This window comes from Streptopelia decaocto (genome assembly GCF_964273445.1).
Source record: "Streptopelia decaocto genome assembly, chromosome: 12".
Lineage (NCBI taxonomy): Eukaryota > Metazoa > Chordata > Aves > Columbiformes > Columbidae > Streptopelia > Streptopelia decaocto.
Window position 1 is genome coordinate 6,152,592 of NC_138667.1, and position 23,932 is coordinate 6,176,523.

Consider the following 23,932-nt stretch of genomic DNA (forward strand, 5'->3'; position numbering starts at 1 on the left):
TCAGAATGTGCGGCAAGTGAGTTTTACAGGCTCTGCACACAGGCACAGTTTGTTTCTGGGTGCTGGGTATCAGGTGCAATGCTGGTGTAGACATTGCACGAAAAAGAGGAAAAAAGCTAAGTACAGTGAGGCACATACGTGAGAGGGCTTTAAAAAGCATGGAAGAGATGAAGGGCTGAACCGTCCACCAACAGACCATGAATATCAGTAAAACAGATCTCAAAAAAGTACAAGGACCTTGCAGCTCCCATCTCAGAGAATTTGTGCACATAGGACTCTGCAGCACACCAAAAAATCCTCAAAGAGGACTGTTTTCTTATACTGCAATTCTAAAAAAGCCTGACTGTGAGCAAGAGGGATGCGCTGACCTCCACGAGACTGCCACAGCTCTGCCTGTCAGGATCCCATCCGAGCACTGAAGCCTTCACAAGGACTGGAAGCCTCCTTCAGGCAGAATCCAGCCTTCAAAAAGCAAAATCTAGATGCAGTCAAACTTGCTACCAGTCCAAAAGAAGACAAAGGTGTAGATTTGAAGATGGCTGAATATTTTCCCTTTTTTACTGTAACAGCATTGTGGTCAGAGTCTAACTTTGGTTGTATCTAAAGCCAATGGAAACATGTGAGTGTAGCTCAAGAAAGAATTTGACACCAAGTAAATTATAACTATTTCTGTCTTCTAAAACAGAACACAGGTTAATTAGTACTCCGATGTTGGAACCATCTGTAAAAGATTAGCTAACTAATGAGCCAAAATACATTGCAGCTTCTATGCGGGTACAAGGTGTTAACAAAGTAAATGCATTGCAGTGTCCCTGAGCACAATATTAGCTATATGATTTCTGGGGCCGTGTGCTAAGCATTATGTGTTATCTTTCCTAGGAAACTTCATTTCAGCTAATTGTCCCGCTCTTCAGTTCAGGGAGAGTACACAGAACAAGCTGTACTTCCTCTTGAGTGTATTTTGATGAAAGACTGAGAGGTTTGGGGCCCTGAAAGAAGGTGAGTTTTTAACAGGGAACGTTTTGTGTTTATTCATAGATCCTAGGAAAACCAACTTATATTTTAGGGAACTTCAATGTCACTATGATTGCCCTGAGGAACTTGCTCTCCCAGATCTCCATCTCAAAAACATCCCTATTCCTTGGGTCCAGACTAACATGGGACTTCTTGAGTTTTCTTCCCTCTGTTTTGGATAATTCGGCTTTTTGTCCTCTTTTTTATCACTTGTCCAACAGTGGAGAAGAGCTCCTTCCAGGTAAATGGATGGGTTTTCCAGCTGCATGAATACCTCATGTCATACAGGATCACACTTGGAACTAGCTGGTGTTGAAAGGTGCAATTTCCGTCCTCCCATCATTGGCCTTCTCAGCCATGCCTAAATGCAACTGACCTTTACCACCTGGAGGCCGAAAGATACTCAAAGCCAGATTCACCTAGGAGGAAGAAGCAAGCTCTTTTAGCAGCTCAGGAGACCTAACTGATGGCCTGAGAGGGACGTTTGCACCTGCTAAATTATCTATTTCTAGATTTTCAACCTTATTTTTATTAATCTGTGGGAATATCCTGGGCACTGTGTTTTCATGTAGAAGCAAGAAAAACAATGGCAAACTCTCATTTAACATCTCTCTAGGATCCTTTCCTCATCAGCTATCCTAAATGCAGGCGAGCTGGTCTAGCTACAAAAAGGACAGGTTGAATAAAAAAAATGCAGCCCCCGCTTCTAAAACACACCTGATTTAAGATAGGCCTGGCTCACATGTACCTCCAAAGCTGGCTCAGAGCTTTTACTCTGTGGATGGAAGTGAGTGAAGATGAAGCCTGAATAAGAGACAGGCTGACCGTGCTACACAGGTGCCTCACGAATGTCACCCTGCACAGGGCAACCTCTCACGTGCAGGACCCCATGGGGAAAACAGACATTACATGATGACTGTAGGGAACTACTAAGATTAAAACAATTAAAATGACAAGAACAAAACAAACATAATGGGACGAAAACTGACAGCAACCGTTCCAAAGAAACACCATCGGATGGAAAATCAAGCATTCCTCCTTTGCCCATAAGGCCCATAAGAAATTTGTTCTACATGCAGCCAGGATGAAGAAGAGGAAACAAAAAGAAATGTTAGGAATTTTTGGAATCATGCCTAGCAGAGGGATGTTTGGAGCTGCAATTAAAAAAATTAGAATGATTGACGTAATTTTATTTTTTGTTGTTGATTTTTCTTGGAAGTATGATAAATGGCTCCTTCACATGCCCACAATTACAAGACAGGTAGGATGCTCCTGTCTGTTTGTTTTCATAGGATCAAAATTAGGATACAAGATTGATGTTTAAATAAATAAATAAATGAATAGCATCAGCCCTGTATTCTAATTTCCATATTTGCAAGACAGAAAACAAACACTGGAGAGAGTGCAACAGAAAACATCTCAAAGCTGTGAGAACATATCCATCTTCATTTGTAGGGTCCCAAGTCATTTCAGAGCCTGAACCACACTGGATGCAAGAATTGCCTTCTGGACCACCTGAAATGCATTCATGAGCTTCTCTAAAGATACTGCTGATGTGGGAAGACCTGAATCTAATTTGAACTGACTTAATAAATGTAGTAATAAAAATCCTTGGGCCTCATCCACTATCATCTGATACATCTTTGATTCTTCAGGCTGGCCTTTGCTCAGGAGCTGTGTGACCAGACAAATCCATCAGCAAATACGCAGCTGGTTTCTAGTAATCCAGAGACCATGGATTAAATCTCTGCATTGTGTTATGTTAGCAAGCAAGTATAAGGCCACACATAAGATTTTGGTCAAAATATTTTGATTAAAATATGTTCAATAAATAACTACATCAGTTGGAGCACAAATCAGCTTACTTAAACCTATGGCTTCTGAGGGTTTACTAGTCCCACTAAACCCTTGCAACTCATATTCTTCATGATTGTCATGTGAGGAACTTGTACAGCTGCTGCTAAAAGGAACTGTACCTCTCATGTGACAGGTCCCCATCCCAGTTTGCAGCTCGTGGTAATGCTGCTCTGAGCAGGTCAGTTTGCACGATGTACTTTGCAGGGGCCAGCTTGTGTCCAGGAGTGTGGCCATGTGCAGGGCCCAAGCTCTGCTACTAACTCAGATCTGGGTCTGTACTTTTTGAAGATGGTTCTTTTTAAAGTAAGGTCTCTGAAGATATTAATATTTCACATGACAGTAGGCAAAGGCATGTAACAGATGCAGGCCTGGGCTCAGAAATGCAGGATTTGTGCCCCTTTGGACTTGCCATAAATTGGGTGCTCGCCAGGATCTGAACTGACTCAGTGAATGAAAATGCACGCCTTCTGCAGGTTTTTTTCACAACCAGCTTCCCAACCCTTCCAAATAGCACTTCATTTTGGAAAACACCAAAATGCTTTCCCCATGAGAACTCCCTCTGCAAGCATGGATCCAAGCCAGGGTAATACCATACTCTGCAAAGCTGTGCAGTTCACATGGCACAGGATGAGCGTCCCTCCGGATAGCGCTCTGTGAAACCAATGGTTACACCACAGCAGCCCCCCTGCCATCACCTCATACAGCAGACACATTCATAGCAAGCGGATCAGCCAGGATCCTGTTTCCAAATGCAGGGCTTGAATAATTAGATGCTCCCATTGCTGCTCAATGGAGTTGGGCATTTTACATCCCTGCACATCATGTTGAGTTTTCATATCCCTTTTCTTCTGCCTCCCCCACCTCCTTGCCCCAAGCTTTCATGATTAACATGGCAATGGAGATTGAACTGTGTGCATACATTGATTTGCTGGGTGGTTTGGCAAAAGGAAGTAAATCCAAGCTACTTACCTCAGTGCAGACCCCTTTGGCGTTGCAATGCCATAGCCTTTGGAGTCCAAGTTACCTCCCACCTTCATGGTGTCACAGGGCTTCCGCTGCTCGATGTACTCGTTCATCGTGGACTCCAAGAGGTAGGCGTACTTTCCTTTCGACTTCCTCACCCGGATCATCCCCTCTTCCGTTGTCCTCACAAAAACAGAGGGTTCAGCTGACTTCATGTATGTCCACATCTTCTCAAACACTGCTATTTTGGATCGCTGCATAGGACAGCAGAAACCCAACAGAAGCATTAAGAAAGGTTTGGGTGCCAGCTGAGATTTCCAGGTTGGACTGAACACACATCCACATATCAGATGGGCCAAGGAAGGCAAAAGTGTAATGGATGTTAATGAACCACCTGTCATTTCTGCACCAGGGCCCAGATCAACACCTTATCACCATAAGGGTAGGATATTTATGTATGGCAAGTGATTCTGCTGATCAAACCAAGGGCAAACAAAGCTGGAAATCAGGAGATGATTTCTTTTGGAGCCGCTCAGAGTAACTCCTCAGTAATGTAGGGAGGCACATGGATATTCTGTATTTGTGTTCACAGTTGCAGAATATCACATGTACTGGAGACACCGCCCGCCTTCTGAACAGCAAATGGAAAACTGGATTTTTACTGTTCTAAGGACAAGCTCAGCAGGTCCTAACAGAATCATAGAATTGTTTTGTTTGGAAAATACCTTTAAGATCACAGAGTCCAACCGTTAACCTAGCACTGTCAAGTCCACCTCTAAACCATGTCTTTAAGAATCTCATCTGCATCTCTTCTGAACACCTCCAGGGATGGTGACTCAACCATTTCCTGGGGCAGCCTGGTAAGTGGAAGTAAGTATAAAAAACAGACCTGAACTGAGGATGAGAGAGGATGGGCCTGGAGGATGTGTCAGACAAGGGGTTGATCAAAATGTTTGCATTAAAATTTCCTTTTTACCCTGAAAAATTCTTTAGTGGAGCCAGCTTCCAGGGTCCCATAGGCAATTTCTGTTTGCTTGGCCAAGTCCTCTGCACTCTCGATTGGAGAAACCATCCTTTCCACGGTGAGGAAGGCAGCCAGATTAGCTGTGTAGGAGGATATGATGATCAAGGTGAAGAACCACCAGACACCACCAACTATGCGGCCGGAGAGAGACCTGGACACAGAGGGGAGAGTCAGACAGAAGGCGTGTGAAGGTTCAAAAGGTGCAGCTCACTCTTGCAGGCCCATCATTTACCTGGGCATTTACCGAAACTCATGTTCTCCAGCCATTTCCAGGGAAGCCAAAGGTCCTTCTCAGCTCGTAACCTACTTTTTAAGGTGTCAATGTAATTAGAGGCGGAATAAAAAAACTCATAGTGAAAAGAAATGAGTAATAAACTGAATGAATCTACTTTGATTTTCAATTCCTTTCAGAGTACGTAATAATATTAAGACATGCAGGAAACGATGAGGAAAGTTTAGCTGGGCAGGGGCAATGCCCACACAAAGAGCAGCTCTGACGGGGTCTGTGTTCTGGCACATACCCCAGGGGGAAGGAGCACCAGCATGGCACCAGACCAGATATAGATATACAGACCAGCTGGGATCACTAGGTCAGCTCCTCCATCACATGGAATTTAAAAACCAAAGCTCTGTGTTTTTCTATAAGACATATTGAAGCTCAGAGAGGAGCTACAGCCTTAATGAATAATTTGCCTACTAACGTTCTCTGTTTTGTATTCAGCAGATGGTTGGACAAGATGTTCATAATAATGCCTTAAAATCTAGGTATTTTGCACTTGCTGCAATCAAATAGCCAATTATCTGTAACCACTGGATAGCTATAGAGGCAAATAAATCAAGCAGGGATTAATTTATATTAAAATCTTATCAAATAATTTTTAAAAGTGGATGATAATTTTAGAGTGATGTCAGTATTCATGCACTCTGTATAAATTATTCACATGTTCTGTTTCTAGATGCAGAGCACTGTCCCAGACAGAAAATAACTTACAATGCTGTTTTATAAAGCCAGAAGTCTGACTAGGGAGGACCTGCCATGAGAAACACCACTTACTTCTCCATGAGGGACTATGGCTCAGTGTTGCCCTTCTGCTGCTCTGAGTCACTGCACAGAAATATGGTTTATTAGATGGTAACAGAGATATACCAGTCCAGCTACGGGCACTGGACCAGCTCATGACAGTGTGTGTCATGCTGTGTCCAGGTCTGCGTGAAGCCTTGGGTCCAGCTGCTGTGCTTTACTGGGTTTAACACAATTTGACAAACCAACCTGCATGCTCCATCGCTCCATTGAGGTAAAAACCACACCCTGCTAATCACTGAAATTAGAGCTGGAAAGAGACAAAACCCACGCAGCCCACCAGCTGTACAACTTATCTAGGTTACATTTCTCCGGTTCATCCTGTCTGGTTTTAAACCCTGCAGATGTGAGGGGAGCTGCTCCCACAGGCATCACATCATCTCCCCTGAAATCTCTTCAGTCAAAACTCTCTGAGATCCCTTCCCAGCAGAACGGCAGGCACCGCCTTTGCACAGCGACTGAGCCCCCACACACGCAGCAGACGGGGCAGAGTGGAAAGTGCATGATTTAGTATTTGGAAAGAAGTCTTATCCCACCACACGTGCTGTCAGCCCCACCCTCCTGGAGGACAGTCACAGCAGCTTTCACCCGTGGCAGAGAGAAACTGCAAGAAACACGACTGTAAGGGATTATGGTGACAGAAAGGACAAGCAGTGTATTTTACAGATGAGACTGAAAAGGACTTGTATAGTTAGAGATGGCTTGGGCCCCTCTGCACAGGGGCTTCATTTCGGAGCAGAGCATCTGCCCTCCCCTCTGGTTTCTTCTTCCATGGACTTTGCTGAAACCAGGCAGCAAAGTCCATCTTGCTCAGTGAATGACTTTGAAGGATCTACCTTTCAAGGTCTTTCAGGGGAGTTTACAGGACCCAGCTCCAAGGCGATACCATATAGAGTTCACAAACTCGTTTCTTAATCACCCACATCTTAAAAAGCAAGAAAGGTAAAACCGAAATATTTTTTTCAGGGATGGATTCCAACCATAACCTCCTTCTCTGTTGGCAACTGCAGCAACATGGCTAAGCAAATCAACAGTCCCTCCTCCCAGATTACTTATATTTTTAGGTCTCCCCATCACTGCCAGCCAGAGAGGGGGATCGGAGGTTTGTTGTGGGAGTGCTGGATGCTGTGGGAAAGGCAGGCAGATGGGCACTGTTCTACCCAATCTCTAACTCTCTAAGAGGGACATACTCATCAAACAAGCTCTGGAGATGAATAGGGACCTCCAGGGATGACTCACCCCCTCTATCTCAGGTTGAGAGGAGGTCCTGCTGCAGACCTTCCTCTCTATTGAATTTTGAAGGAACTGGGATGACCAGGTTGGACTAAACAGCTAAAGTTAGATGAGATAAATGTGACCATGGTGCTTCTCATCTGCAGAGAATACTCAGCCTGCAAGACTGTCACTGCAAATAACTTTACCTTTTGTTTCATATTTGGAGAGGGATCGGGAAGAGAGGCAGCTATGGATGTAGCTCACATGTCTTCAGATTGATTGGAAGAGGAAAAAAATACCTGTCTTTAATTAGTCTGGATGATGTGTGCTCAGGGAAGGAAGCGCTCAGAAAAGGCACAGAGGCATTAAACAAAAGTAACCGGATAATGTCAAATACAACAATTTCTGCTGATGAAGGCCACTTTGAGCTGTCAAAATCCATTTGCATGGCAAATAATCACATTCATCTCCAGCTGCAAATTATAAAGCCTTTCCTTCCTGACGAAGCTGGGATATTTCTGCAGCTTGTTTCAATCCCTTCAGCCGCAGTCAGCCGGATTCCTGCCTCTAGACCCTCGACATCCTGGTGATATTCATTACTGGCTTATCCTACAGGGGCTGCCTGCTGTCAGCTGCAGATGGCTTATATGTCCCAGCTCCACACCTGGCACTGACAGCATGAAAAAGTAGCTATGGGGTACTGAGACTGGGAGGTAACTAGGAGGGCTGGGGAAAGAGGGAGAGGGGGCTGCAGCTTCATTCCCATGGGAGCCATATGGGAGAGGATGCATGTCTGCATCATGCTCCAGTCTCACCTGGGCTGTCTCTGCTGCTGGTGCTGGTCATTTCTCCTCGTCACACGAGATGCTGTGAGGAGGTGAGCGCTCGTTCTCACCTCACTGCTCAGGAGCGGCCGAGGGACCTGGGCGGGGTTCAGCCTGGAGAAGAGGAGGTTGAGGGGAGACCTCCTTGCTCTCTGCAACTACCTGAGAGAGGCTGTAGCATGGAGGGTGTTGGTCTCAACTCCAAAGTAGCAAGAAATAGGATGAGAGGAGATGGCCTCAAATTGCGCCAGGAGAGGTTTAGATTGGACATTGGGAAAAAATTCTTTACAGAAAGGGTTGTCAGGCATTGGAACAGGCTGCCCAGGGAAGTGGTGGAGTCACCATCCCTGGAGGGGTTTGAAAGACACATAGATGAGGCTCTTGGGGACATGGTTTAGTGACAATGTTAGATTAATAGTTGGACTCGAGGATTTAGAGAGTCTTTTCTGACCAAAACAATTCTATGATTCTGTGACTGCCAGAATGGCTAGGGCTTCATGTGTATGATGTTTTGTGGCAGACCCTGCTAACGGGCAACGTTCGCCCTCATTGCTAGATTAACTTGGAGCTAGAAGCTGTGAATCTAAACTGCTATAAACACACAGCAGGGAAAACACTCAGCATACGGGCACTACAGGACATCACCCTTTCACTCTGTGGCTGTGCAGGATCTAATACAAGGGAGCGTTGGCCAGTGACAGAGGCTCTTGGAGGCCAGTTCAATACAATAAAAATATAATCATAATGAAATACCACACAAGCAGATGTGACATCCCTAGAGCTCGATAACAGCCAACACAGGTTAAACAAGACGAGTTGGATTTCTCTGAATAACCATATTTCCTATTTAGATTTTAAGCCAATGCCTGTTACTGCTTACCAAGTGTTTGGAAACAAAATATCCATTACAATCTTGTTCTGCTACTTCTGTAGACCAAGCAGGAGAGCAGCAGTGCTACCATCATGGGACACATTTGCAAAAGTGCCTTTGTAATTTAAGAGATAATGTCCCATTTCTAGAAGCAACTTCATTGCTTGGGAGCATTGATGATCAAAAGCCAGTGGAACTAGAGTTATGTTTATGCTCTAGTAAAAGCATTCACGGAGGAGTCGATATACCTTGTACTTTTAAGTCACTGAGGTTTTGAAAATCTTACTCCACAGTAGATAAGAGAAAATGACCTTCCACTTGACTAACAAATGCTCTGCAGCTCAAGCCCTAGCACAGTTCATTTCTCTTCACTAATGGGCAGTATGGAGTTTAAATCCTCTTGCATTGAGAATTTACATGTCCCCATACCTCTTCAAGCATAACATGAAGGCAATCAGCTCTCTGCTGTGTGGAAACAAGGTAGTGACTCAGTCCTCTGCAGAGCTAAGGTGAGATGGAACACGCTGGTTAGTACTTTAAAGATGTGTTAAGGTTCGGATGTTTGGATTTGTCTATTTGACCTCTGGATTTATTCACATTCATTATCACAGTGACACTTGCAAATAGCAGGATCTAAAAAAAATCAGAGTAAAATAAGCAAGGATAACCGTGAAAGAAACTTTAATGAATGGCTAATTCTGGGGTGTGGAAAGGGGTGAAATAGCTGAAAAGACTAGACTGTACATTTTTCAACCTACAGTATTCCTTCCGCACCTATACTCTTCTTTATTACACAATCCAAATAAAGATCTCTTCATTTCTTCTTCTAGCCCTGCCTGTGCTACTAAAAATCACCCGCCCCACCTTCTCCCTGACTTGGGGTCCTGCCTGCCCCCCCGAACATCAGCAGGAACGGGGCGCTCCTTTCCAACATTAACCTTGCAGGAGTGAGGAGTAAATACTCTGCCCTCATTATCCACTGTGCACAATCCACCTAAAATTAGAGCTGGCTGGGAACCAGAATTTCAGCACCGTGGAAAATTCTGAAATTGTAAATGAAACCCTAATATTCTCAATCAGAATGAAAAGATAATAGTCACAAATGTCCTTTAAAAGTAGCGTTCTGAAAATGGTTGCTTCGGTTCCATCCAAGATTCGTATTTTTCTATTACTTAATGTTTCATTTCTGAAAGGCTAAAAGATATAATTTAACAATGCAAACAATTTTGTTTCTGCTTTCTCATTACAAATAATTTTCTTTCAGCTTTTATAATACATTAAACCTTACCTACCACCTGTATAATTTAAAAGATAATTCTGGAATGTGCTGTTTTATATCTGTCTAATGGAAAAACTACAGATGACCAGCTGAAAATAATAATTTTCATTTTCTTACTTAGATGACCTTTCTGTGTTTACAATGCAAGTGCGTTTTGCCAGTAGAAAACAGAAACGAATTGTGAATTCCCTTTGTTCCCAGGAAGTGATTTTTTTTTTAATGTTCTTGTTTAGCATTGATGGATTCTTCACAGAAAAAAATAAAATCATGCAGCTATAATTTCTTATTTCTTAAAACAAAATGCAATACTTGATCAGACAATTCACTCTTTGATCTCATCTGTTATGGAAGGTAGGAAAAGCTGACAGAAGTTTGCTTTGCCATCTTTTTAGCAGAGCATCATACCTTTTTTGCAAAAAACATTAACAAGATCATCAGCAAATATACAAAGTAAACCTCATTGCAAAAATGTTCAAGCAGCAGCTCAGTTCTTTGCCACTTCTCCCTTCCCCCTCCCCAGATCCATTTCTCATGGAGAATTACACCTAAACTGACAGCGTTTTAATTAGAAGTGCAAAGCTGGGATTCTAAAGCCATAGTTGCTTTGGGAGGATTTCCCAGATTTGCTGTTACATTCAATTCTAGTAAAGGCTCACTCAGTCAACTGACATATTTGTCACTGAATGAATTTATGCAAAACTGTTGAAAAAAAGCACTTATATGCTTGTTCTACTGATTGTGGGTCAAATCCACTTTTGGTTTTCTACCCACACAAATCCTCTGATCTCCAACACTACTTCGCTAATTTGATACTGACTCTAGATAATTTAATGGGTCTAACTGAAGGCTGACTTAGTAGTGGATTAGTTGCAAACATTTTGCTCCAGTTTTGATCTTATTTTAAACAGGTTTTCAACATTAAACTCTGTCAATGTAAATGAGTGTCGCTTTTTCTGTGTGTCACAGACCATCTGGCATGATTGGTCTCACCATTTTATCTCACAGCCTGACATGAACCCCAAATTTGCTTGAAAAGTCTGTGAATTGTCATGAATAGAGAAGTAAACTTAGCGTGGGGTTGTGGACCTGGGAACAGCTCTGGGTGCATCCATCACACAATTGCTGCAAAGCTCTTATCCTCTTATACTCTGCTATGCCACAGATAGTTTTGAATGAGCTACCAACTGTTTGCCATGAAACTGGAGTCATTATAATGCACGTTTCTCTATCCATGCTGTATTATTATTTTTTTTCCCATTATTAGTTTGCATTTACTTCTTATTGAATCCTAACTCCTGGTACAAGAGTCTGGAGTCCCAGCTGCTGTGCTGGGCTTTGTCATGGGGTATCAAGAAAGCCCTTCCAAATACAAAATGTTTTCTATTAACATTCTCTTTTACCTCTCCCAGCAGTACAAATTCCTCCTTCAGTTCCCCTTACAACTTTTCTACAGAGTTAACAGCTGCATATATTGATTCCCCGTGGGTAACATTAACAACTGTGACAGGGTAAGAAAGTTGCAAGTGCACAGGTACTGGCAGTCCCATGCTGTCTCTCTCCTGCTTTTCTTTTTCTAATTTCAAAAAAAAAAAAAAAAAAAAAATATTGATAGCCTCTTAACTTTTGTATATGGGCTGAAGATTTGCCTTTTCTCACATTTTCAGGCAAACCATGCAGCTCATCTAACCTCCAAAGCCATCACACTGGAAGGAGGCAACATGGATTGCAGAATCCCAGCGGAAGTCCTTTTAAGAAGAGGCCTCAGTATCACTTGCTGTGTTAACATTGCAACAACTGAATATATTGTCTGCATATATGCAGGATCTCTCAGACTCAACAGGAGGATGTATATCTGTGAGGCTTTAATTATAAGTCATCGTTTATTTATTGTTTCTTTCTGCCCAAGCTAATGGCCTTGGACAGCAGTATATGGTTCCTCTCCTACTGTTCTGTCTCTTCTTTTGCAGAATAAGTTGGCACTTTTTTCTTCAATTTCCCTTTAATGGGCAAAACCTCTTTCTAAAATGAGTTTTCCTGCTTAGTCAGAAATGCATCATGCCACTTGTGGTTCTCCAGTCATCAGAGCTTGGATTGCTGCAGTGCTAAGTATAAGGATGACTGCATGGAGCAGCTACGTGCTGTTTTCAAGACATTCACTTAGCATTTTGACAGGCAAGAGGTACCTAACTACCTAACCAGATGACTAGCATCCAGGAATACTTTGCTGTTGTTGTTCCTTGGGAGGCCTGTGACTTTATGGGATCCAGGGTAATTTAGTTCATCTCTCTAATCCAGTTCCCAGCTGTGGGAGAGGAGGATGAATTACATTTATGAACTCCACCTGGGTGGGTGGCCTGAAGCACTGGTGACAACGTGGAATTTACCTTTGACCTGCTTCTTTGCTCACTTCCCCTTCCAGAGACACTCAATCCCAGCAGGCAGAGGCAGCATCAAATGGGACCAGCTATGCAGGGGACTATTGAAGGACTCAATAGCAGTTTGCAGGTTGTGTCCTCCTGTGGTCCCCAATGGACACAAAATGCAGGCTGCTGATACGCAACCAACACAACTTACATGCTCGATAAACAAAGTCTGGTGTTGGCAGCACTTCAGCAGGACCACTGTACCCGCCATGGCATAAACACACTCCTGCAGAGCAGAACTGCAGAACCAAGGGATGTCCTTTACTCGAGGGAGCCACCATCCTGGAGTAGTCAGAACCGGCTGCTGAGATGCTTATCCCAAAAACTGTAGGCCAATACATGCAACTCTTCCAGAAGGCTGCTTTTTGTTTGCACTGTAAGATTTGCACTCTGAGCAATATTCTCAAATATTCCCTTACTTTTCCCTCTCATTTCTGATTTAAAATGTGATCCCTCACTGAGATTGTACAAGAAAGGGCTAGGATAGAGCCCAAGAAGAAATATAAGTATGGTTGAAAGGCAGAGCAAATAGATCCAAAGAAATACGCTGTCATCCTCTTAAGTACAGGCACAGTTTACCTCTCCATGTTGCAAACCAGGGTAGTTTAAGGGATGAGTGTTTAGATAGAGGTTTGCTGAGAAACACATGGTCACTTCAGGCAGCTCAGGTGAAAGGCAAAATCATCCCTCTTCAGCAGTTTTGCCAGCTTTTGCGACATGGAAAAAAAATACCCAACTCTTCGTGCCTTTGAGCAAAAAACTTCACTGTAAAAAAAGGGCTGTTCACATATTTCTCTCACTTTGGTGACATTTATTCGCTTTGCTGAGAAAAACTCACAAGGTGTCAAGCATAAAATTTTGTCAGAAGCACTCGCTGAAGCACCCCAGGAGATTCATTACTCAGGAACTTCCCTCAGCCTCAGGTGGCCCCAAATTTAACAGCACTCATCCTTCTTTTTAAATAATGGCCTATTGTGCTGATGTCCTTTGCTGTGGTGTTAGATTTCCTATGCTCTCCCTCAGTCTCTTCTTCAAAGTCTGCTTGATGAAAAAGCTTTTTTTTTCCCCCAAAGATTTAATATATTTTGGATTATATGCTACCATTTCTTCATTTTTCCAAGATCCCCTTTATTCATTTACATGTGCTTACAATTTAGAGCTCCATTTCTGAGACTTCTGGGCAATGTTACAATAGAGCAGCTCAAGCACTTCTTCCAGGGCACCTTGCCTTGGTTGTTTTTTTGGTCTGTCTTTTGTCAGATTTCCCAATTTGATGAGAGAAAGGGGTTTTCTGGAAGGAGAGTATTTTTTTGCACTGTAAGATTTGCACTCTGAGCAATATTCTCAAATATTCCCTTACTTTTCCCTCTCATTTCTGATTTAAAATGTGATCCCTCACTGAGATTGTACAAGTTGTGTTTTCTCTATTTTCATTTTCGAGCCTTTCTTTTTTTCTACAGGGGCATACTGTGTCCCTTTTAGAAGTCATGAGGAATGAGTCTGGTCTCCCCAGCCAATGTTTTTTAGAAGAACTCTGTGTGCACACGAGTGCATGTCTTTCAACATTAAAACCCCCAAACTGTGGAAAAAAACCCCATATTCGGTGTTTCTGCTGCCTCTGTTTCACCTGCTAAGATACACTGGGTGATTTTTTTAATTTTTGAAGGCTTTGAAAGCACTGTTGAGATGAAAAGCTGCCTCCTCCCTTTGTTTGCCACTCTGCAGCCTGAGATATTTCCTCCTATTGAGAGCTTCAAGAAATGAGAGAGAAAATTCCCCCTATGGGAGAGCATCCCGTGTGCTTTATTCCTGTAGCTGGGCCCTCATGGACCCCTCTTCACATCCCACACCTATCCACAGTGTACAGGTACTTATTTTTACTGCTTTTCCCTTTTAACCATATGAAGACTCACCTTCTCCCCTCTTCCTTTCTCCTCCACTGTTCATACATTTGCCTCCTATTCCTTCTCAGCAGACTGTGTTAAGAGCATTCATTAATATATATAACATGCTTTGAAGTTGTCCAAATAACGGTGATGTAACATTTTTGCACTTCTATAGGCTCTTTTATCTGAAGATCAAAGTAGTAAGTTATGATTACCATGATTGGATTATTGCTGCTTAGCCTTTGAATCTAAGGGTAAGCAGCAACTCTTCTGGGTAGGCATTAATCAGAATTACTGGATGATTTTATTAAATAGATTGAATGCCATAAAGTATGCTACTGGTTAAAGAAAGGGGTGTGTGCATCAGCTCTATGCCCTTTCCTACCATTTGATTACATGAATCAGGTGGCCCCCAGCTGTCACCTGCTCCTTTGATCCAACTGAAAACGGAAAGAAGACCAAGACACCATCACAGACAACTTCAAAGCTGACTCCCTGCTCTGCCTCCTCCAACTCCAGACCCTGTCCAAGCACAGCACGTCTTTTGTCCCTATTTCTTAGCATGTCCCACATTTGCTTTTCCCAATTACCCAGCTTCATCAAGCTTTTCGCAATGAACACCCTAGCACCTCTGTCATGTTTCAATAAACTTGTCTTTGCCTGTTCACTGTTTTGGGGTGTTATTATACAATGCTTATTGCTCACTGTATGTATGCATTGCTGAACTTGTGAAAAAAAGGTATTGGTGCTTCCCCAGTTACCACGATGAGTAGTTGGGATGAAATCTGGGACAAAAGCAGAATAGGTATCATAAATCCCAAACTCCAGTGGAATAAGAGAAGTACTCTGAGCCTCCCAGTGGAAGGCAGTAAGGTTTTGGGCAGCTCTAGGGATCAAGCTAACAGAGAGCAGCTGTGGATGCTCTGTGTGTTGTGAGCCAGAACAATTTGAATTGAGGAGTTCAATGCTCATTGGACTGTGTATCCAGGAAGCCTGCACATGTTATCTTAGTGCTGGTAAAAGTGATGTACAGCATATGGACAAGTTATTTAAGCGGGGCTTCCCTGTGAAAACATGCTCAGGGCTTCCCATCTTAGCTACAGTGTTTTTCTGGAGTGCCAACATTAAAGCAGCGTGTGACAAGCGGCCTCACAGAGGACACCACTTTGGGGACACAGAGGTCCTTCAGCTCCTCACAGCCCTTATTCTGTGACAGAAACACTTGGCAACCGACGCAGCTATTAGGAAACACACAGCCATGCGCAGCCCTGAATGCGGCTCGGAGGGTGTCAGACCCCAGCTGAGCCGACTGATAACAGGTTATCCCGAGGGACAAAACTGAAAGGAGAAGGTGTGTTTCTCTGGTTGAAAATCAGCAAGTACAGTATAACGGGGAGTCCCCGGAGCCTCAGAGGGTCTCCGGACAGAGTCACAGAGAAGGCTGTGAATCTCAGAGGCATCCCTGGTGCCACTCACCATCCTGAGCCAGAGCACAGCACTAGCACCACAGGCAGCACGTGTGCCACTTCCACATCATGGATGTCTTAATAAAACTTCCCACTAGATTAAAAAATTAGGCAATGCACTTTCTGTGCCCCCCCGCTATTTTTAACTTTGCTTTCAATCAAAAATACGAGGAACATGTATTTAGTCCTGAATAGAGAGATCATAAATATATTTTTAGCTTAATAAATCTGCTTTTGGTTCAAGTGTTTGACTTCTTATTTTAAACACAGCTGGTGGAACGATTAGTAAATCTGTCACTCAGATAGGAGCAAATTTCTTGCTGCCCCCCCGCAGCGACATCAATGGTAAAGGCCTGAAGTCAGAACTGTGGAAGAGTGACTAGATATGCCTGATACGGAACCATCCCAAGGAAGTGGCTTAGAGATCAGTGGAGGAAACACTCGCTACCTCTGCAGCAATTTGAAATTTTCGGATGGCGTAGTATGGAAATTTAAAAGACTCATTTTTCCTTTACAGATGAAATGGTATTTTCCCAACAATGCTCTCTCAGTTATTTCCTTCCCCTGAGTCCTCTGTATCCTAATGCTAAATTTTTCCAAATGAAAAAGAGCATAGCAAGGATGACTATTTTTACAGAATTTCCATTTTCCCCTGGCTGCCACATTTTGGTTGCCATGGAAGTGCACAAGCTCCAAAGAGGACTGTTTAGTTAGATATTGTGCGATTTGTCAAGCTGCTCCTCCGGTGAGTCACTTTCTCTGGTTAAATGCGTTTCAGAAATAAGTGTGGTCATCACTTCCTGGTGATTTGCAAGTACTGCTGTTACCCTGTGACCTGAATTTCCTCTCCCTAGATATAATTAATTTGGCCAGGTAGAGATAATTGCAAAATCATTTGGTACAGTTAAAAGACTTTTCCAAAAGATGAAATCCTAATTTTTTACTTGTATTCTTAAAGACCAACCTCAGCTCACCAGGTCAAGCAAACTGCCAAAAATAAATGGTCCTGAGCTTTGTCCCCATGGACAAACCTTCAAGCATCCTGGATTCAGAAGTAGGAAGGATTCTGAACCAACCTTGCTCCCAGCCTGGCTTGGCTGCCTTGTACCCCAGGGCAGCCCCAGCATGAGTTGCATGTGTTCATCAAGGAAACGGCAAACTGATGCTTCCTTCATTGCAAAAATACGCCCTTTGCTTGAGACTGCACAATGAATCCAATTGGTGGTCAACAACCTGGTCTGTAGGAGCGAGCACACTCTCTGCAATGTCACCAGAGAGGCTTTAGTGAGCCCTGCCAGTCCCACCAGACCCTGTGCAAACAGTGCCAGGAAAACAAAAAGCACAAATCTTTCCTCATTGCTTGTGGGACTCCTGCCTTGGGAGAGCTTGCTCAGCTCTCCAGGGCCTCTCCAGAACAAGTTAAGGTTATAATGAGTATGGTGAGGATGGCACCAGAACTGCGCCTCAGGCCAAAAGGACAGGCAGATGCTTGGAGTGTCGGAGAAGACGCCTCCCAAAATCAAGAAAAGTCACCAAATAAACATGGAGGCTCAGCCCTCATTTCAGGAAGGAATTAAAATCCTTTTAATTGCTAAATGCAGCTGGTTCTCATTTCCCCAATTCTAAATTTTTAGCAAAATAAGTACCCTGCAAATGTAAGTTAACAAAGGACAGAACAAAAATAATTTCCTTGAAACAACCCAAATCAAACCTCTCACTAAAAAAAGACAATTTTTGTCCTAAGCAATTTCTGATTTAGATCTTGTCTAAAACTGGAGAAAATCTTCCAGTACTAGGAACATCTTGATGAAATTTAAAAGTGCTGTTATTTTTCAAACACTCTAGAGGCTGGTTTAGGAAAGAAAACCTCAACAACTTGTGGAGCAATTTTGCAGTTATTTCCAACAGCTCTACAGCTTAAGTCTCCTCTGATTTTTTTTCAATTGATCTAAAAGGAAATGTAAATAAACAGGAAAAACAGCAGAAGAAAATGTTCAGCATTAATTACAGGTACATAATAAATACTGTACTTACTCTTCCGCAGACAAACTGCTATGACTGAGTGCAACAGAAAACCTGCAAAGAAGTGCAGTGAACTAGAAGCCCAGCTACACATCATACAGATCAGCCAGAGCACACTCTTTCCATGTCACTAAAAACCAAGTAGCGATGCCCACAAGATGCCTATAAATAATCGATTGTATCTATCAACTGGATAGCAGCCAGCATTTATCTCTCTCCTTCCCACCTCGGAGTGCATTTGCTCATCACCTCTGTGAGCAAACCTTGCTAAGCAGCAGGTTTTCCCCCAGCTGAGGGGACGCTGCTCTGCACGTGCCACCGCATGGGCACCGGCTCCAGGTCTGGACTCTGCAAGCAAGGTAAACCCCATTTAACTCCTTATCTGAAGGGTGGATCGCATCCGGCACCACGTCTCCGTGCACACAGTAAAAACCCACAGTCTTTAAGCAACACAAGTGTGGCCCAAACATCTCCCCACAGTGCTCCCCTGTGCCAACATGCACAGACCAGCACAGACTCTCTTTCTGCTCGTGCATCCCCGCTGAGGCTCTCCAAATGTCCTCTCTCACACCTGGCTCTCTCCCAGATGTGGGCAGTGATGAAAACTTCATTCATCACTTCACTTCCAGTTCAGGTTGACACGGTCACCTCTCCAACTCTGTTCTCAATCATGCAGATTATAACGAGCAATTTCAAGCTGTGTTGTCCAGGTATCATGACATGATATCCTATCATGTCATTACACAACTATACATTTCCCTTCTACTCATGATCTGAATCCAAAATACATGTGTTTTGTTTCCACAACACAGTATAAAGAGAGCCTCCATGAAGCTGGGTTTATTTTTTGAGATGTCTGTTCAATTTTCCTCTGGCAGGGCACAAAGGATGGCTGTATTTTCTGGGTGACACTGTGTCCAACCTGTCCAACTCCAGTGGGGACAAGACTCCCGTAGTCACTCCACTGAGATAAACTGTGTATATTCTTATGGTATATTCTATCTCACAGTACTTTCATAGGAAGAATAAATGCCTTTCTGGAATATATATTTTGGCCAAATGTATTTCATTTTAGTCAAACATAAGTTTTCTGACTCACAGGAAGAGTAAATGGATGAAATTTAATAGCCTCAGATATACAGGAAGCATCTTTTGGATGTAAACCACATGAAGCAATGAATTTTAAGATAACAAAAAAAAGAAGATCAAGATGTAAACTGCAACAAAAATATATATCTTGCTCCTTGCTTTTTTATCCTGTTCACAACTATCAAATAATTTATTTTGTAGAAAATGATGGGGCAGATGAAAAATTCAAATGCTTCGTTTTGCTGCTGGGGAGGCTGGGAAGCCCGGATGTCTCATGAGTCTCCTCAAAAGCCTCGGGTCCATCCTGAGCGTGAAATGGCAGCAACGTGCTGTATGTTAGCGAGGTCTCAGTCCCCACAGCTGCTGTACGCTGGGGTTATTTTAAGCTCTGAAGACAATTTATCAAATTACATTTCTGAAAAATGGTACAATGTGAGTCATATTTACTTCACATTTCTCTTGCTGCAGGGTCTCACAGTTGGCTGTGGGATATTTATTACCACTCTGAGAATCTCCTTTCTGGGTCTGTATTTCACATTTAACGAGCGCTTTTGTAATTTCACGACTGTTTTCTGAAGTTACGGTGGCACTTTGTAAAGTCTAATGGTTTATGGCCCATTTCAGACTTCACTGATTTCTGCCCATTACTATGTACATTAAACTACTTGAAACTCCACGTTACTTCTCTCTTACTCTGCCACGTTTCAGCCAGTACTTTGAATGCACAGACTTTAAGGGCAATGACAGGGACCATCTCACCTCAACCAGGACAAATTAGCCCAGGTGGCAGTGACAGAACCACGTCCAATGGTCAGTGATGGAGCAGAAGGGGGATCGCTCACTCCGGTGGGAAACGTCCAAGAGCTCACAGCCTCCTTTTGTCAAAGCTACATACCCACAGTTGAGTCATTCCACTTATGGCTTAGGAGGGATGGATTCCTTGCTCATGCTCATATAGCAGCATCCAAAGGCACAACACAGATTGCCACCAGCTCCGGCTGGGACTCTACACAACTGGTTACCATCTGGCCTTTGTCACACTCATCCTTGTCTACGCTCAGACATGAAGGCTTCAGAACTTTGAGGACATCAGTCAGCGCCATGCCTGGCAACCTCACTCCTCAGGAGAAGAGGCCAAAAGCCCAAAACCCACAGCTATGCTCTGTCTTGGCCATCTGCAGGATATCAAATTCACAGTGTATCTTTAAAGTGCTTGGTAGGTTGCAACCAGCATACTTAAAAACCTGATTAAAGTACTGGCTGGTAAGTCTGTCCTTAAAAAGGACACTATCCTTCAAAAGCAAATTTTTTGTCTCTGTGGGGAACCAAAGTTCCCTGGGGACTGGTCTGAGACTGAGGAACACACATTTACAAGGGCAGGGAGCTGCTGCAAACCTCCCTCACCACCTGCTGTGCTGAGTGATGTGTCGGCAGTTTTGATCTTACATGTTTTTTATGATAAATACATAGTGGCATAAGCACTTAAAACAAACATGCTCTGATAAAAAACAAAACAAAACCAAAACCAACCCTCCAGACAAATTTCTCCTACTATTTCCCAAAACAAAAGTGAAATAAACAAACCAAAACCTCTACAAAAACAAAATACACCCCTGCACTTGTTCCTTTCTGCTAGGGAGAGAGTGACAGAACAGATGTATAACAGAAGCTATTTATGTTGGTTAATATATTATTGGGGAGATGCTGAGAGATTGTAGTGATAAGTTTAGAAGCAACCATATAGGAAATACATTGGAATAGAGCAGATCCCCACCTGCCCACATTGTCACTATACCAGGCATTTATTCCTAAAGTGATGTGTCACAAAAATCCTGCACTAGGTTTGTGTGAAAAATGCACGTGAAACATGGCGAGCACTCAGTCTTTCTGTACAACAACGTCCTACAGAAATTCTTACTCTTTTGCTTTCTCCTTGCTTTCAGATTTCACACAAATGTCCCCCTCCTCTTATAACCATCTCAAGGAGCTGTACACAGAGTACTGGGAGTTATAATAATTCCCACATTTCATCTTTCAAATTTCCTCTTATAGCAGATATGTGTAGTCCAAAAGTGCTGTTGTGCTCTGTGGGAAAATAGTCATGTCAATGAAATCATAATTTTCATTATCAGGGTGATCAAATTAACAACATTAAAATAACAATGACAGAATCATTCTCATTTCCCATTTCAAAGCAAAATAAACCACTTTGAAATGATGATTCAAAGCATGTTGTTTAGCGAGAGCAAATCTTCTTATTTGGATCAAAACCACTGATCTCCTGACACTTTTTATCAAAGATATTTCCAAATTTGCTATTCTGCAAAGTCTCAGCTTTTCACCTTGCCATACTCCTCTTTGGAACAGAAACTGGCTATTGCAATGTCCCCAAAGGAAGACACTACCGTTCCTAAATAAGAATAATGATGACAGGAACAACAATGAGACTGAAAATGGCAATAACCTGATCCCAACACACAAAGCTGTGTTATCAGACAGTGCTGAAGTTGAAATTCCTTTTGCTGGGAAGACTTTCTGAATGCTCCAGCTGGATTCCTACTGATCAATGATCAGATGATAAAACATATTCATAAAAGCTGTCACTATCAAAGTGCCCTGCAAGCTTTAATTGCCCTGCTATCCCAAACTCATTAATATTTGGACAAATTGGTCCATGACCACCAAGCTGGTGCCTGGCTCCCCCGCCGTCCCGCGGGAGCTGTGCGGAGCTGCACAGTGTCACCCCCACGTGCCGATGGGCTTGTGCCTTCTTCTCACTCCCCAAGCTCTGATGCCATCCCAGCATGTGGGAAATTAACGTCTGCCTGCTGTGTTGACCGACCACACCTGTACATCTGCTGAAATGTCCCTTGAAGAAAAGGGAGACAAAGCCCAAAAAGAAAGGATGGAGAGAAAATAAAAACAAAAGGTCTCCTTGCTGCCTGCTTTTATCAGAGCATCACTTCAGATGTCACCATGGTGTGTACATGCAGAAAATGCATATACTTCCTGTAAATTCATTCTCATGACTGGCAGTAGCTCTGGTTTGAGTCAAATCTGGCTAAAAATGTTCTTAGCCTAATGTGGGACAAGCGTGCCTCTCAGAGCTGTGGAGAGGGTGAACAAGACTGGTGCCCTGCAGGATCTAGCGCTTTTGGTGCTTGCCCTGTCCACATGCCCTCCCTCCAGCCAACATCCAGAGCAGACCTCTTGGGAGTGATGGGCACATATGATCCACATCCCAAGACACAGCTTGTTAACCCTTTTTCAACATCACAAACCCTTAAGTACATCTGCCCTGGACACAAAATACTGGAGGTGTCAAAAACCTCATCCCTGGCTCACCTCTGGTCCTGCCTCATGTGAATATACACATAACACAAGGGAGATCCCTCAGCTATTACAGACATTACTTACTGGACATATTACTCATGAAAATAAATAAGAAAATCTATCAGATCCACACAACTATTTCGTTCTTATGCTTATAATTATTTTTCTTTTCTTTTGAACATCTCTGTATGAGCAAGAAACTGAGAAGTTATGTGTATCATGGGCTCCTGCAGTAGGCAAAATCTCTGTCATTAGATTTGTGGGAATACAGCTCTCAAAAATGAAGGAGATATTCCCAGACAGTATTTTCAAATACCTCTCTGCTTGTGTCTCTATCACAGATTTACATGTTCTACATTTCATGCAGTTTTCCAGCTACCTGGTACCGTGCCAGCTTTTCCAACAAAGATTTTCTAAAAGTAACCACAAGAGTCATTAATTTATAGAGAATAAATGTGTCCACCAAAAGTCCCTTTAGGAATCCTTTGGACTTTGGGTCCTACTAAACCAGAAGTTTACTAAACTCAGTACTTCTCTGACCTTTCTAAAAGTCAATAATACCTAAAGCTACTCAGTGTCCTCCATAATCTTTGGCACAAACGGTGCAGCTTTTCACTGGGCACCTACCATATGATTTCTCCCTACTTTACTGGAATTTTATAGCTTCTCTATAATGCTAGAATGATCTTGTTTCTAGCAGCCACAAAATAAATGACTGATAAAAATTGATTGCAATTGAGTGGCTTTAGAAAATCTTATTTGCATTTCTGTAAATTCCCTCAAAAGAACTCCCTAGAATAAATTCAGAATGGTGTTTTTATGGTCCCAAGTTAGAGGTCTCAAGGTCACAGCTGTGAGAGCTGCGAACCCTTAGATCCTTTCTGAATCTGTAACTCATTCACAAAAATACACCATGGTCCAGGAAGGAAGGTCAAAGAAGAACCTGGTCATCTCCAAAGCATGCAGAAAGATTAAACCACGCAAACTGGAAGAAGTTTCATTGGGGAAGGCAACCCACCTTGGAGAAATATCACATCCTTGCTGCATGAAAGCTCCTAGGGAGAACCAGAGACTGTTGAATATCCCAAACTCATTTGTCTGGTCGTTGGCCGGCTGGTCCCGTCCTTCCTCAAATTCCTCAGTGTGCCACTCGTAAGGGCTGAAGCGACTCACCAGGAAGAGGACAACGCTTACTCCAATGTAGGCAAAAACAATGCACATCCATATCTCGTAAGCCAAAGGATCCAGAAAGGAAAAGACTCCTGGTTTGGACTTCTGAGGTTTTTTTATCATGATAGATATACCTAAGCTCATGAACGGTTTGGAAAAGTCTATAACTTCTTCTCGAACCAGAGTGATGGTTAATGGTGCCACAGCCACATCCGCCCTCTGAAAAGGAGAGACAGAAAAGAGATTTGCATTCTGGGGATAAAATATATCTGCTAACTCCAGCTCATGTTTTTTTGATCTCTGTTTATCTCTGCTATCTCAGAAGAAATCAGACAAAACCAGCTGCAAGAGAAATGTTAAAAAGGGGTAGCCCATAATGTTGGTGGATTATTTCCATTTTATCACTACTGATTAC

At 42.9% G+C, this 23,932-nt stretch overlaps 1 protein-coding gene across 4 annotated transcripts in view; it reads right to left on the reverse strand.

Annotated features, from left to right (window-relative positions):
* Positions 1–23,932, reverse strand: part of GRIA1 (glutamate ionotropic receptor AMPA type subunit 1) — a gene marked incomplete at its 5' end in the record, with an annotated part of 121,018 nt that overhangs the window by 11,676 nt on the left and 85,410 nt on the right. For all 4 annotated transcript variants that reach the window (XM_082063445.1, XM_082063444.1, XM_082063442.1 and 1 more), the window contains 3 exons: positions 3,841–4,088; positions 4,811–5,009; positions 23,366–23,736. In XM_082063445.1, coding sequence (XP_081919571.1) covers positions 3,841–4,088; positions 4,811–5,009; positions 23,366–23,736 — 818 coding nt within the window. The remainder of the gene's footprint in view (positions 1–3,840; positions 4,089–4,810; positions 5,010–23,365; positions 23,737–23,932) is intronic.